Raw genomic sequence first — 12,958 nt, 5'->3', positions numbered from 1 at the left:
TCCACCATATCCAGGAAAGAAGGAAGAACAGATTAAAGAGGAACAATGCTTCTGCTTTACATTTCTGCTGTTCATCAACTACTCTTCGTCACCTCGCTCTTTTAGAAAACTCTTATTAGAAAACGTATTAGTGTATAATATCAATATTCCCTAGCTCCTGAAATTGATGTTCTGCATTTATAATGAATCCAAAACAGTTTGTAAAAAGCAACCCCCATGTGACTTTTTAAGAAATAAGGATTTCCTTGCTTCTGCTGTGACTTCAGATTTATTTAATGTATTTACTCTTCTATGTTACAATACAGTTTTGACTGGTTTGCCAGCCCAGAGAATTCAAAGTCATGAGGCAGGTTCCCAAAATCATGAGATACTTAAAACTCATGTGAATTTAGAGGGCAATGTAAATTGGGTTCAATTACTTGTTTCTGAACCTCTTTGATGTGCTCAATTTGTAGGATCTGCAAGACCAGGAAAAGTCCCAAAAAAACCCTGCCTCATATAATCAGATGGTTCCAGGGTCTGGGTCTTTAAAAATAATATTAAGGCTTTCCAGTAAAATTGTGAGAGTTGGCAACTCTTTTTGAACTGTAATAGCAATTTCTCTCAGTGATGCCATTGCTTTATATTCCTCAGTGACTGAAGATGAAGCAAGTGAATTTTCCTTATTTTGTCCCATGCATACTCAAGAGCTGCTCAAGCTGTTCTGTGAGACCTGTGATACCCTTACGTGCCGCAGCTGCCTTCTGATAGAGCATAAGGAACACAGGTACCGAACGCTAATTGCTCAATGTCTGTTTCATAATCCCATCTAAAAACATATTTTATTTAGATTTAAGACTGTTCCTCTGCATTTCCTGTCAGCTGAAACTGTAGGCTAGTCCAAACTTACAGGTCACAGCAAACTCAGTTCAGTGGTCTTATGCCTAAGCCATGTGACATATGGGTTATTATCCTCACAGGATCATACACTGCTCTCAGCAGTGTATACCCCTCGGGTTGTATTATCTGCCAAAATACTGTATATACATGCATCTAGTTCCTTGCGGTTGTACTCAAAGGCGGAAGCTGAACATGGTTCAAATCCTTGTATTTACTCTAATCAAAGACACCAAGGCTATACAAGGTGAGAGTTACCAATGCTGAAGCTTGCTGTTTGCCTGCAGAAGTGTGTGAGCCATGTAAGAAATTGTATGTAGACAGTGACAGGGGGATTCCTTGTAACATGAGCCTGTCTCTGTGAGGTGTAGTAGTGTCTGGGATAGCAGTTACAGAGAGCATTTGTCAGTAGGAAAGGAGGAGGTGACCGGCTCCAAACAGACATTAAGGCAGCCGCTCCCCTAAACTGCCCATCTGACAGCAGCTGACTTGAACATGTCTGCTTCTTCTGCTTTAAGCATATAGCTTCTACCTTCAAATACAGAAAGCCAAAATCTATCTATAGGAGTTATGTATAGAAGGAAGGCAGAAGTTGTTTGGGAAGAGCAGTACCTGTGGCAGCTAAAATGGATTGCTTGGATTACAGGGGCCAGCTCCTACAATTCATACACTATAGGCGAAGTTGGGGAGCAGACAATAAACAAGTAAATAAAGGATGACCTCATTGGAGAATCTGCTGCCTAAGTATGGAGGCTGCAGTCCAGCTGAGGCCCCTTTGAACACTGTCAGGAAGTATGAACTCCTTATTAGCACGGGCTACCAGCCTTCAGTAATAAAAATGATTTATTTTTCAGGCTGGCAAAGAATGTTTTTAAACACAAGTTCTGTGAGATTCAAACCTAGGTTTTCTGGCCATCTACCAGATATCTGGAGTGACCTTCCTTCTTAAACAAGTGTATGCCTTTGCACTTCATCCATTGCATAGAGATAAGAGCTAAGATTCTTATTTGCATAAGCCGTATCCAATAGCAGGTCCAGTGGTTAGGACAGCTCCCTCTCCTCTCACCATGGGATTGAGGCTTGATAAATAAGGCAAAATAGACCCTTTGATCTGTGCATCCTCTTGAGTCCTCAGTGTATCTGGCTAGCTGCAGAGAGAAACTAGCAGTATGCAAGGGAAATACGGAGCAGGAGGTGAAATCTAGCAGTGGGCAATTTTGCTTAGCCGTTCAGTGTTGTGGCAGCCACACTGGATCCAGCAATTTCCCTCTAGCTTGTTGTAATATCAGGAAGTGCAAACAATGCTTTATTTGAGGTTATCGAAGAAGAACACAGCCATTTAACTTCTCAATAGTCGTTTGTCAACAGAAAAGAACATGGTGTGAGAATTTCCCTTCCTTTCTCAGGTTCAGACACCTTGATGAAGCTCTGCAAAATCAGAGAGTTATCCTGGAGAATGTCATAGCTAAAGTGGAACAGAAAAAAAATGGGATTCAGGTTTCAGCTAAACAGATTGAAGACAGGTAATTGTTATGCATTTATTTCATGAAAGTGAATGATCAGTAAATATATTATTTTCACTAAATGTAGCTTACCAGCAGTAATTGCAGATGCTATGTTTTTTCTTGGAGAGTAGGTAATAGTAGGAAGATTAAAAAGACCAGGTTTATCTTTAAATGATGCTCACATGTCATGGCATTGTACTGAGGATTTGTTAGTCCATGCGAGTCATGTGGTAGCTGACTTCAGAGTTTAATGTTTTATTTCTATAATCTCCTGTTTCTGAACTAGAATTTAAAAAGATGAGATAATTTTTGAAATAGCTTATTTCTTCAAGAAACCTCAAAACAAGCTACAGTTTCAGTCAAGACTGCTATAAAAATGAAAGTATTTCATTATATGAACTAGATTTCAAGTACTGATTATGTACTACCTGTTAGTTTTATTAATACAGAAGGGATACTCTTGCAAGTGTTTGAAATAGGTATAAATCTATACTCTAGCATAAAGTGAAATCATTAAGTAGAAATTAATTTTTATTTCCTCTTTGTTGTAAACTGGCCATCTGAATTACATGAATTTTTTGGATGTGGCTTCTGCATGTGTTTGTTGAAGAAAGACTGTTCTTAGCGTGATGTTTGTTAGTGTCTATCAGCATTAGCATGTTCTAAGAGAAGTATGGGAAAAGTTACAGGAAATGATACAACTTTAACTAGGCTTCTTCTCCAATACTTATATCAATTCTTGTAACAAGTAACTGTCAAACACTGAATGGCGTATCAGTTGGCTCATCTGGGATATTTGTCTTCCCCACAGGTTGCTTGAAATAAAACATTTATACAAAAAAGTTGAGAATCAAATCAAAACGGCCAAAATGGTTTTGATGAATGAAATCAATAAACGAACAAACATCCTTCTTGAACAACTTGAAGTAAGTAAGGGTAGTTTCTTTGATATCTTGGGAAATTAAACTAAATTAAAATTAAATCCAAATGCAATGGAAGGAATACAGATTGTGAATGTTAGTGCCCCTTTGCTTATGTTTTTAAATATCTTTTTTTCTGCAATTGTAGGTTGGATCAGTGGTTGACAGGGTTTATGATAAAGTGACAGAGTGGATGCATATCATGAGTTAACCACATTTTCTAATGCAGTTACAGAGAATGTGTGTGCACATTTTGAGTACTTACAAAACAAACCAACTTCTTGCTTTCATGTTTATTGCTTTTTCTGAACTTAGACTTATCAGTTGAATAGGGTTTGCTTTATATGATTGGTAGTTTAAAGAATTTCTAAATAGCAGTGCCAATGCAAATAATGCATAATGTAATACCAATGACTGTATACGTTATATGTCTGACAATTAGCTCCTACTGTTTGACATTATTAATAGAAAATCACCAGTGAAAGGAAGCAGAAATTGGAACAACAGCTGCAAGGCATTGTGGTTTTAAGCAGACAGGTTGAACATGTGCAGAACTTCATCAGCTGGGCAGTGTGCAGTAAAAACAGCATCCCGTTTCTCTTCAGTAAAGAACTGGTAAGAGCAATACTTGTTTTCTCAGTAAACTGAAGTTGTGCAGTAAATGTGAGAAGTGTTTTAAGGACTTAACGTTTCCCAAATGAAATGCTTTTTGGGATCTTACAGTCATGAATAAAATCATAATCCTTTGATTTGTTACCAGATTGTATTTCAGATACAGCGCTTGTTAGAGACAAACTGTAGTACAGACCTAGGCTCTCCCCTGAAGATCAGATTTACTTGGGATCCCTCCTACTGGACTGAACAGCTGTCCAGTTTAGGTAAGAAAAATAAAGTGTTTTTGTTTATTAGGCAAGTGCCCAAAGTTGGATGAGACAGATCCAGAAAATACAGTACCTCTCCTTTTTTGTTTTGATTTCTGCTTTAGTTGTTCTTGTTGCAGACCTGAAGAAAAGCTATTGTGACTGAAAACTTCTGTTTTTTTCCCAGTTATATCAACTTGCCCATTAAAGGGCATCACTGTATATAAATATTATCCTGTAAACATTACCTGTAAATATGTTATCTTTGATCTTAGAACATTGCAATGTAAGAATACAACTGTTAGTTTAGTAAAAACACTGTGCAGGGCTTAAGTGGTGCAAAACATAAGGTTTCTAAGCACTATTTCCCTGCCCTAATGCATTCTTAAATGAAAGATGTTGTATAACTAACTTTTATTATGTGGAATACAATATACAGTGGCATACAGCGGCCACAGTGCAGCTGCTAGACTGTCTATGTAAAATTCACAGAAATGTATATTATGATAGTGGTAGAATTGCTTAAAGATAAAAGGTTCCTAAGGTTTAGGTAGGGTCACAACAAAATATGATTGTAATTATTCTATGAAAACTGCATGGTGATTTAAAAAAAAAAAAAAGGGGGGGGGGAGGGTAACTAGTTTACTTCAGGTTTGTGAGAAGGATGGATCCTTAGTCCAAATTTACCTGTTATAATTAGAAAACAGCATCCAAAACCCACAGAATACAAAGGAATGAGAGCCACAGAAAGACATTGTAAGTTCTATAGCAACATTCTTTTGCCTTATATTGTAATAATGTACACAGAATGCACTGGAATAGAAATCCTTTCACTTTGTCAGCTGATGTCACTTTGCAACATACAATAACACTTCAAGCTGTTTGTTAAATGGCTCTGACCTGGTTATTTTCGTATTTATTGTGAGAAGAGGTTAGGAATGGACCTGTTTTTCATTTGCATGAAACTTTAAATAGGAATTAATTACAGTACATAAAATTCTCCCAAATCCTCTAATTAACAGCTAAAGCTTCAATTATTGCTTTTACTTTATAAAATATTGAATATGATCGAGTATAAACTTCTAACTGAAATTACTCAGCATGTAGTGTTATTAGCTGTCAGATAGCCTTGACTTTGCCTGTTTTATCTGAAATTCAGTTCTGTGCTGGGAGTGACAACTCTATAATTACAACCTTGTGGTCCTAGCAGTCGTATCAAGGGTTCCCTGGGTGAAATGGCGAATCTGCAGTGAGCCTTGTGATGTTTCCTCTGCCTTACTCAGGGAGAGCTGGGCTCAGCTGTGTCTGTGCTGCACAGATCCTCTGGTGTCTTAGCAGCCAAGGAACCTGAGCAGTGCTTGAGACTCTTAAAATTAATGGGCACAAAGATGGCTTTAAGTCACTGGCCATATAATATTGACTCTGTTATTTATATAATGGATGTGCATACATCGAGTTTGTTACCCACCAGCTATAAATTTCCTAACTGTAGTGGGTTTCTACAGTAAGTTCAGTTCAGTGTTCAGATCAGCGGTCTAAAATGTTGGTTCTTCCCATTTTAAAATAGTTGAAATTAGATGTAGTAAAATACTAGGAAAGGTATTGCAGGGAATAATATTATCTTGGTAAAGCGCATGGACGAGATCAGTTCATTGGTCGTTTCCATTTGTAGCTTCTGTGACTATGATTCAGTCCTACGTAACATAAATCTGTTTTATTTTTCTCACTTTCACCCTGAAAGCAGCCTTTTGTACCTTTGCTTATGGATGAAAAAATATGCTCGTACTTTAGTGAAAAATGGAAGCATGAGCTACATCCATCAATTAAAATAACGTAAGTTGAGGGCAATTTATCAAAACATTGACTAGTATTTCAATCATGAGTTCCACTGACATCAGCAGGAAATTGATGCGACTTTAAACCACACAAACATCTTGAAAAAAGGCATCTTGAAAGTATCTGGAAGGACTGTGTGAAAAGGATACTCATATATATTGTTTTACAGGAGGTTTCACTATGGAAGGTGGACACATTTCTCATTCAGATGTGCTTCTCTGTGGAAATGCACAAGCATTACAGACATCCTTGTGTCACGGTCAGCAATCACCAGCATCACAACTAGAGCCTGCAAATAGCCAGCCGCATCAGTTGCCACCTCCAGTTCAGTGTCCTACACCTGTATGTTGCTCACACTGCCTCAGTGTACCTCACCGGAACAAAGCTCAGCCTTCGCACCAAAACATGAACTGTCATCAGAATTTTCGACAACCTCCTGAACCTCATAAGCAGCATTTTCCACTGCAGCACAACATACAGCAACATGACAAAGAACCAAGGGGTACCTCCCAGCCTCTGAAACTAACACAGTCTGGGCTGGAGCAACAGTCTCGGTCAGAGCCAGATAATATGTTTGGGAGAGTTGGAAAGCATTTACCAGCCCAGCAGTTGCAGCAGAGTGCATCTCCTGGTTATGCTGTGGCATTGCATGAAGCTCGGCAAGTTCACACAAGCCATCAGCAGCCGTTGCGCACGCAGGCTCCTTTGCAGACTCCAACTGTGCATGTGCAGCTTGGCCATCTCCAGAAGATAAAGCCTAACCACTTGCAGCAGCAGCCACCAGCATCGCCACCATCAGGTCAGAATGAGAACACCCACAAACAAGTCATCCAGCAGAGCCTGGACATAATGCACCACCAGTTTGAACTGGAAGAGATGAAAAAGGATCTGGAACTTCTTCTCCAGGCTCAAGGACAGCCCAGCTTGCAGCTGAACCAAGCCAAACCACCTCAGCATGTTCAACAGACCATAGTTGGTCAGATCAACTATATAGTGAGGCAGCCAGCCCCGGTTCAGCAACAAATCCAAGATGAAGCACAAGTAAATTCTTTAGAAGTCATTTCCCATTGTATTTAGTCAATGTAAACTTAAATAGGGGAGACATCTTTGTGACTTCATATATTTGGTTAGACTTACTGTCGTCTTGTCTGTGTTTGTATTTCAGCAGAGGCTTCAGGTCTAATGGAGAGCAGACCATTATTTTCTGTGAAGTGCTGCATACACAATATGTATTCCAAAGATCTGACTGTCTAAATAGACAAGGCAAGCAGAAAGTGGGAGAATAAAAGCATTATCGCTCTTTTATGGATAGGTGATTAAAGGACAGATAAATAGAACGACTGACTTTAGTTTTACAGCAAAGAAGGAATAAACCACATCTTTTGAATCCTGGTCCAGTGTCCTAGCCACAGAATTGTTCTTTGTTCCATGTGTTAAGTCATCTTATTTGTTATGTGGCACTTCCACAGAAGTTAAGGGAACAGAGGGGAGTCATTTGATTTAGGTTACGCACTGCAGTAGCTTCACTCTCCATCTCAACACTACTTTTTTTACTGGAAGCTTCCAGCCCTGAGTCCTTTTTGACTCAGAGGTACCTTTTTGACTCCGGCTGAGCAGTGGAAAGAGAGTGGAGGAACACAGTTTTTCAATCTGAGAGTTATTTACTGTTCTACCAGTAACTGCTCTTGCTATTGCATCATGTCCTTTAATGTTTTCTGGGTTTTTTTGCCGTTATAGTTGCTGTAGTGTTTAAGAGTTTTGTCAGAAAGGCGAATTTCTCCCTTCTTCCTGTGTTAGATAGAATTCTGCTATTTGAATAAGGGACAATGCCTGGTGGTGGGCATCCAAACTCTCTGAAGCAGATAAAGTGGTACAATAAAGTAGCTTTGCAGCTCATTCAGAGCACAGTGGGGACTCTGGCAGATTGGAAGAAAGGTGGTTGGGATTTTCCGTTGTGCAAATCCTGTGGAGTTCCCACCTTGAATAGCTCTCAAAGTAGTTTAAGCATAGGGGCAGATAGAACACTTCTGGAATAGCTATCCATTTCAACAGCTTTGTTATGGATTTTTTCCGTGAAGTGTTTCAGAGAAATGTCTTTCTATATCTGTTTCTCTCTCTAATTAGTTACTCTGAATACCTCTGTTGCTTTAGAGTCTTTTCACTGTTGTCATATTATATATGCTGTGAATTGATGTGATTTTGCTACTATTTTACTTTCTGAGATTTTGAAAATGCTAATTCTTAATCTTTATTTGTAGATCTGTGAGAGTTCTGTTGAACTAGATGTTCAGAAGGCTGCAGTTCCTCCTGACAGAAGTGATAGTCCCTCCCTGTCACAGTCACTGGATGAAGGATCCAGTGTCAGCAGTCACTCTTCTGAGAGCATATTGCAACAATCAGCTTTTCATCCAGTGAGAAAGGTATAAAGAACTTTTAAAAATGAATATTTTAAAGAGAAAACATGATTTCATAATACTGAATGTAATACCACATTAGAATTTGCATTCAAATTGAGAAAATTAAAATACATTAAAAGCTGACAAAATGGCTTGTAAATCTTAGATAGCTTAACCTCGTTTGTGTCCCTCCAGTAATGCTACTATACACTGGCCTGTAGCCAGGATTGACACTGTTCTATAAGCTAGTAGTGTCAGCCTAAGTCTGGCTGACGTGATTGTAAAGTGTGTACTGGTATATAAATACAACATCTCTTTCTTCACTGAGTAAATTCAGTCCAGTCTGTATCTGTTGTATTTTAAAAAGAGTACATCAGGGATTCTGATGATATCAGGCATGACAAGCATCCTTCAAAATAGTTGCACTGGAAATAACGCTAATTGTTACTGAAGATGTGGTGTCTGAAAGAGATACAATTGTCTGTTATGGAGCCTTTTCCTTAAGCAGAAAATGATAGGTTTTTGTATCTGTAGAATGTTTCTGCATGTAACAGAGCCAAACTTTGATTTTCTACCTAGTGGGAGCCCCTGACTATTAGAGAAGCCACATAAACAAAGACAGGAGAGCTCATATTAGTGAATAAATACTTGCTGGCTTTGGATACCACCTGTGCACTTGAGGCAGGCAAACTGCCTTTTATCTCTCCATACGATTTGTTTAAAACACTCCAAACAGCATTTTACATCCTGATTGCTCACATCTGTGTGGTACTTCTGTGCATGGCTATGTTTGTGGATGTGGTCTCAGGCTATCTTCTACTATGCAGAAGTCTTTCATGGATGTTTCTTTCCTGGAGTTTGTGTGTGGAGGATTGCAGAAGAACTTGTCTTTCCCTTATTGCCCCCAAAAAGTTATTTTATCCTGCATTCATTCCTATCTTTGACCTGATATATTTATGATGCAACACTAACTTAGAGTTACTGGAGATACTTTTGGGAATTGTAGAGACATGGAAAGGTGATTACTGAGGATTTGGAAGAAACACGCAAACCGCTTTGGGAAGCTACGGTGAAATCTGCAATTGTTAAACCCATAGATGTGATAGAATTTCTGCATCAGGCTGGTGGGATCACAACGTTCTGGGATTTGACCCTCCTTGGATCTGAATTTTCACATGTGAAAGCAGATCTTCCTGGACGTCTGATGGAGTACACTACTGAGGAAAGCTGTGCAAATTCAAGATTGGGCTATGTTTACTTTAGGAAATAACTAAAAATCTCTGAGATATGCATTTAAGATCTGGGCAAGAACATGAACCTAGGCGTGTACTTTTCTTGCAACATAGTCATGCCCCCAAAGTTATTTATGGGGGAAAAAAAAGGGAAAGCTAACCAAGCTTTCAGAGACTCTTTCAAGATGTGTGTTGAAGAAGTCGCCCTTGTCTTCTGGACCCACAAAGGAAGGTTTCTCTCAAGAACTAAAATTAGAAAAGTCAGAAAGAGGGAAGAAAACAAACAGGTATGCAAGAGAAAAACTAGCGTAATGTGATGGGGAAAGGAGGGGGAAGGAAAAAAAGGAAAAAAGAAGAAAGGCTGATTCTTTGCCAAACAAATTGAGAAGAAGGCAGGAGGAGGATACTCCTAGGAAAAAAGAGGAAAAATTCCCTGTAGGTGCTAAGAATTCTATGCTCTTGTGCAGAAAGCATAGATCTCTACACCTTTCACTGTTTTCCTGGTAGCTCTGGAAGAAATGGGAACACTCAGCAGCTACAGCACACTATCTTTGCCCATTTTTGTCTCTTGTAAACGGCCTGTTTGGGATGAAGTCTTAATATAATGAAGGCAAAAGCTTATTAGGAATGATTAAAGGAAATGGCACATTAAGGAAACCCTGCAAATACCCTTCATGTTTAAAGGTGTATGACTTCTTTTGTTGGCAATGAGACTAATTTGAGCTTTGAACAGGAGACCAATTCTAATATAAGAAGAAAGGGATGCATCTATTCATTCTCATGTGTTTCACCTGATTATTTAAACATTCCTGCACTCATCTCCAGATAAACATTTCTGTAATCACAGAATCACAGAATGGTCGAGGTTGGAAGGGACCTGGAGATCATCTAGTCCAACCCCCCTGCTCAAGGAGGGTCACCTAGAGCACATTGCCCAGGATCATGTTCAGATGGCTTCTGAACATCTCCAAGGAAGGAGATGTTCAGGAGATGTTCTACAACTTCTCTGGGCAACCTGCTCCAGTGCTCAGTTACCCTCACTGGAAAGAAGTTTTTCCTCGTGTTCAAGTGGAACTTCCTGTGTTTCACTTTGTGCCCGTTGCCTCTTGTCCTCTCACTGGGCACCACGGAGAAGAGACTGGGCCCAAAACTTCAGAACACTTCATCTCTGTCATAAAAGTTCTTGAAGGACATCACAAAATGTGATGAAGAACTGTGCAGAAGTCTAAAATACTCCAGAAAGCATGATAGAGAAAATGGCAAAATAAACTTTTTTCTACTAGAAGAGGAATTGTATTCTGCCTTTTAGACAATTACGGCTGTTAGACTTCTAAGACATGTTTTGTAGTTCTGCTAGACTCTGACACCCTTCCTTATGTGCAGCACTCCTAGTGGAGTAGGTAGTTCTCTGCCTATTGAGATTCCTTCGTTAAAGAAGCAGCAGTGTGAACCAGGATGCAGCAAAACTCAAACTTAACTGTTTAGATATATATTTGCCAAGATCTGTCAAAAAAAAAAAAAAATCCACTGCAGTTACTATTAGCCCAGTGGTTTCTTTTTTTGTAAACCTTGACTATTTATGTCATTAAACATTTGTGTTTTAATTTCAAAACATGTTTATGATGTGCACTTAATATTGTTGACTGATAACTAGATTAATTTTACAAATATTATCCTATATATATATATGTGTGTGTGTGTGTGTGTGTAAAACGATATAGAACAGATGCTATTGGGATCACTACATTGCTCATAAATGGTGAAACCACACGTTATTCAGAGCTTTCCAAACAAGTGCTAGTGCAGCCGTTACACCACGATGTTAGGTATTCGTACGTCTGGAGTGCATTCAAGTTCAAAGAACATGTGTCAGAGTTAGTGAGTGCTGTTCTCTATCTAGCATCTTTAAAGCTGGTTATTGGTAAATAAAAGTAGAGAAGTAGTGATGAAACACCTCAAACACTTGCAAAATGTCTTCAAGGCTTGTATTTCACCATCTGTCAGAACAAAAATTAAATCTAGCTTCACTGCGCAGACAGAATTTTGGCTTTCTAGTGGTATAAATTAGGGATTTCTAGCCAGTGTCAATCAGATAGGAACTACCCTGGGCTTTAAGAAAGCGATAGCTTAGATGCCATATTTCTATGTCCACCAGCTCTGTATGCACAGGTATAGTATAGTCTTTGAACTTATAACTTAAGTTACGTGTGGGCTTGTTTTCCTTTATTTCACTCTTTTGGGAACTTTAGTGATAATGTTTTGTCAGCCTTTCTGTCTTCCTTGTGTACATCTAACTGGTCTTTCTCTGTGAATTGAGTTTATGCAGAAGAAATATTTCTATACGTAGACCATTGAGATGTAAATCTGAAGTATTGCACATAGCATAATTTGGGGCTTGATTAGCACCTTTTAAGATTGTAGCACTAAAAATGTAATTATCTTGTCTGTCTGCAAAATGAGCATAACTGTCTCCTCATGCTTTCCGATCAGCATACCTCACTTTTCACCTAGCTGGAACACCTACTTTGATTGAAAGAGCTATTCTCTCTCCATGCCTGCTGAATACCTGATCTCTCTAGTGAGAATGCCAACAAGACACAGAAATAATCTCAGGCTAACTCTTGTAATACTGGCTTTTGTCTTTCGAGGAATTTTACCAAGCTCTAGCAAACAGATTTTACACAAGCCATTGAATTGCTATGTTGCAGTGTGAAGGAATGAGTACTCAATTAGATTAAAATTTTTGTGGGGAGGGTTACCAGCCTTCTGGAATGATATGGTGTTCCTATTGCTTTTGCATAGTATGCTATTAAGTTAGTAATTTGCACATAGGACTGGAGAGGTCATCTATTCTTGAGCAGAAGCAAGAATAATAAGATATTTTTGGCCTAATTGTGTTTTTAGAGGTAATAAAGGGCATGTAGTCCTTGTTTTGCTTGCATGTACCTAGTTGTCATTTATGGCTGTGATGAGCAACAGGTCTAAAGGTTGTACCTAGCATTTGGAGCAATGTCATAATTACTGTACTTCAGTAGGACAAATTTATAGTTTAAGCCTCAGGTACGACAGCAACAGGCTTTGCCGTTGCTGTAGGACCTCTCCTCCTCAGACTAAGTACAGTCCTTTCATTACTTTGGAGCTAAGCCTTTGTTTCTGGGAGAGAGGATTCCTTGGCTCGTCCAGCTTTTGGATCAGGCCCTGGACTGTGGTATGCTCCATGCCATCTCCACTCATCTTAAAAAAAAAAAAAAAAAAAAAAAAAAAAAAACCCTCTTATTGAAAACAAATATCTGAATATGCCATGCATTGTATTAGTAAATCATTATGGAACAT

General features: G+C 38.8%; 1 protein-coding gene across 2 annotated transcripts in view; it reads left to right on the top strand.

The window, feature by feature from the left end:
- TRIM66 (tripartite motif containing 66) overlaps positions 1 to 12,958 on the top strand; it is a 61,352-nt gene that overhangs the window by 20,251 nt on the left and 28,143 nt on the right. For both annotated transcript variants that reach the window (XR_011141363.1, XM_009684699.2), the window contains exons 4-10: positions 634 to 766; positions 2,283 to 2,399; positions 3,193 to 3,307; positions 3,770 to 3,916; positions 4,062 to 4,179; positions 6,167 to 7,038; positions 8,256 to 8,417. Coding sequence is in view for 1 of the 2 variants with exons in the window: in XM_009684699.2 (XP_009682994.2) it covers positions 634 to 766; positions 2,283 to 2,399; positions 3,193 to 3,307; positions 3,770 to 3,916; positions 4,062 to 4,179; positions 6,167 to 7,038; positions 8,256 to 8,417 (1,664 nt within the window). In the remaining variant the exon portion in view is untranslated. The remainder of the gene's footprint in view (positions 1 to 633; positions 767 to 2,282; positions 2,400 to 3,192; positions 3,308 to 3,769; positions 3,917 to 4,061; positions 4,180 to 6,166; positions 7,039 to 8,255; positions 8,418 to 12,958) is intronic.

This window comes from Struthio camelus, chromosome 5 (assembly GCF_040807025.1).
Source record: "Struthio camelus isolate bStrCam1 chromosome 5, bStrCam1.hap1, whole genome shotgun sequence".
NCBI classification, from domain to species: Eukaryota; Metazoa; Chordata; class Aves; order Struthioniformes; family Struthionidae; genus Struthio; species Struthio camelus.
This window is presented reverse-complemented; position numbering and strand designations above follow the sequence as displayed.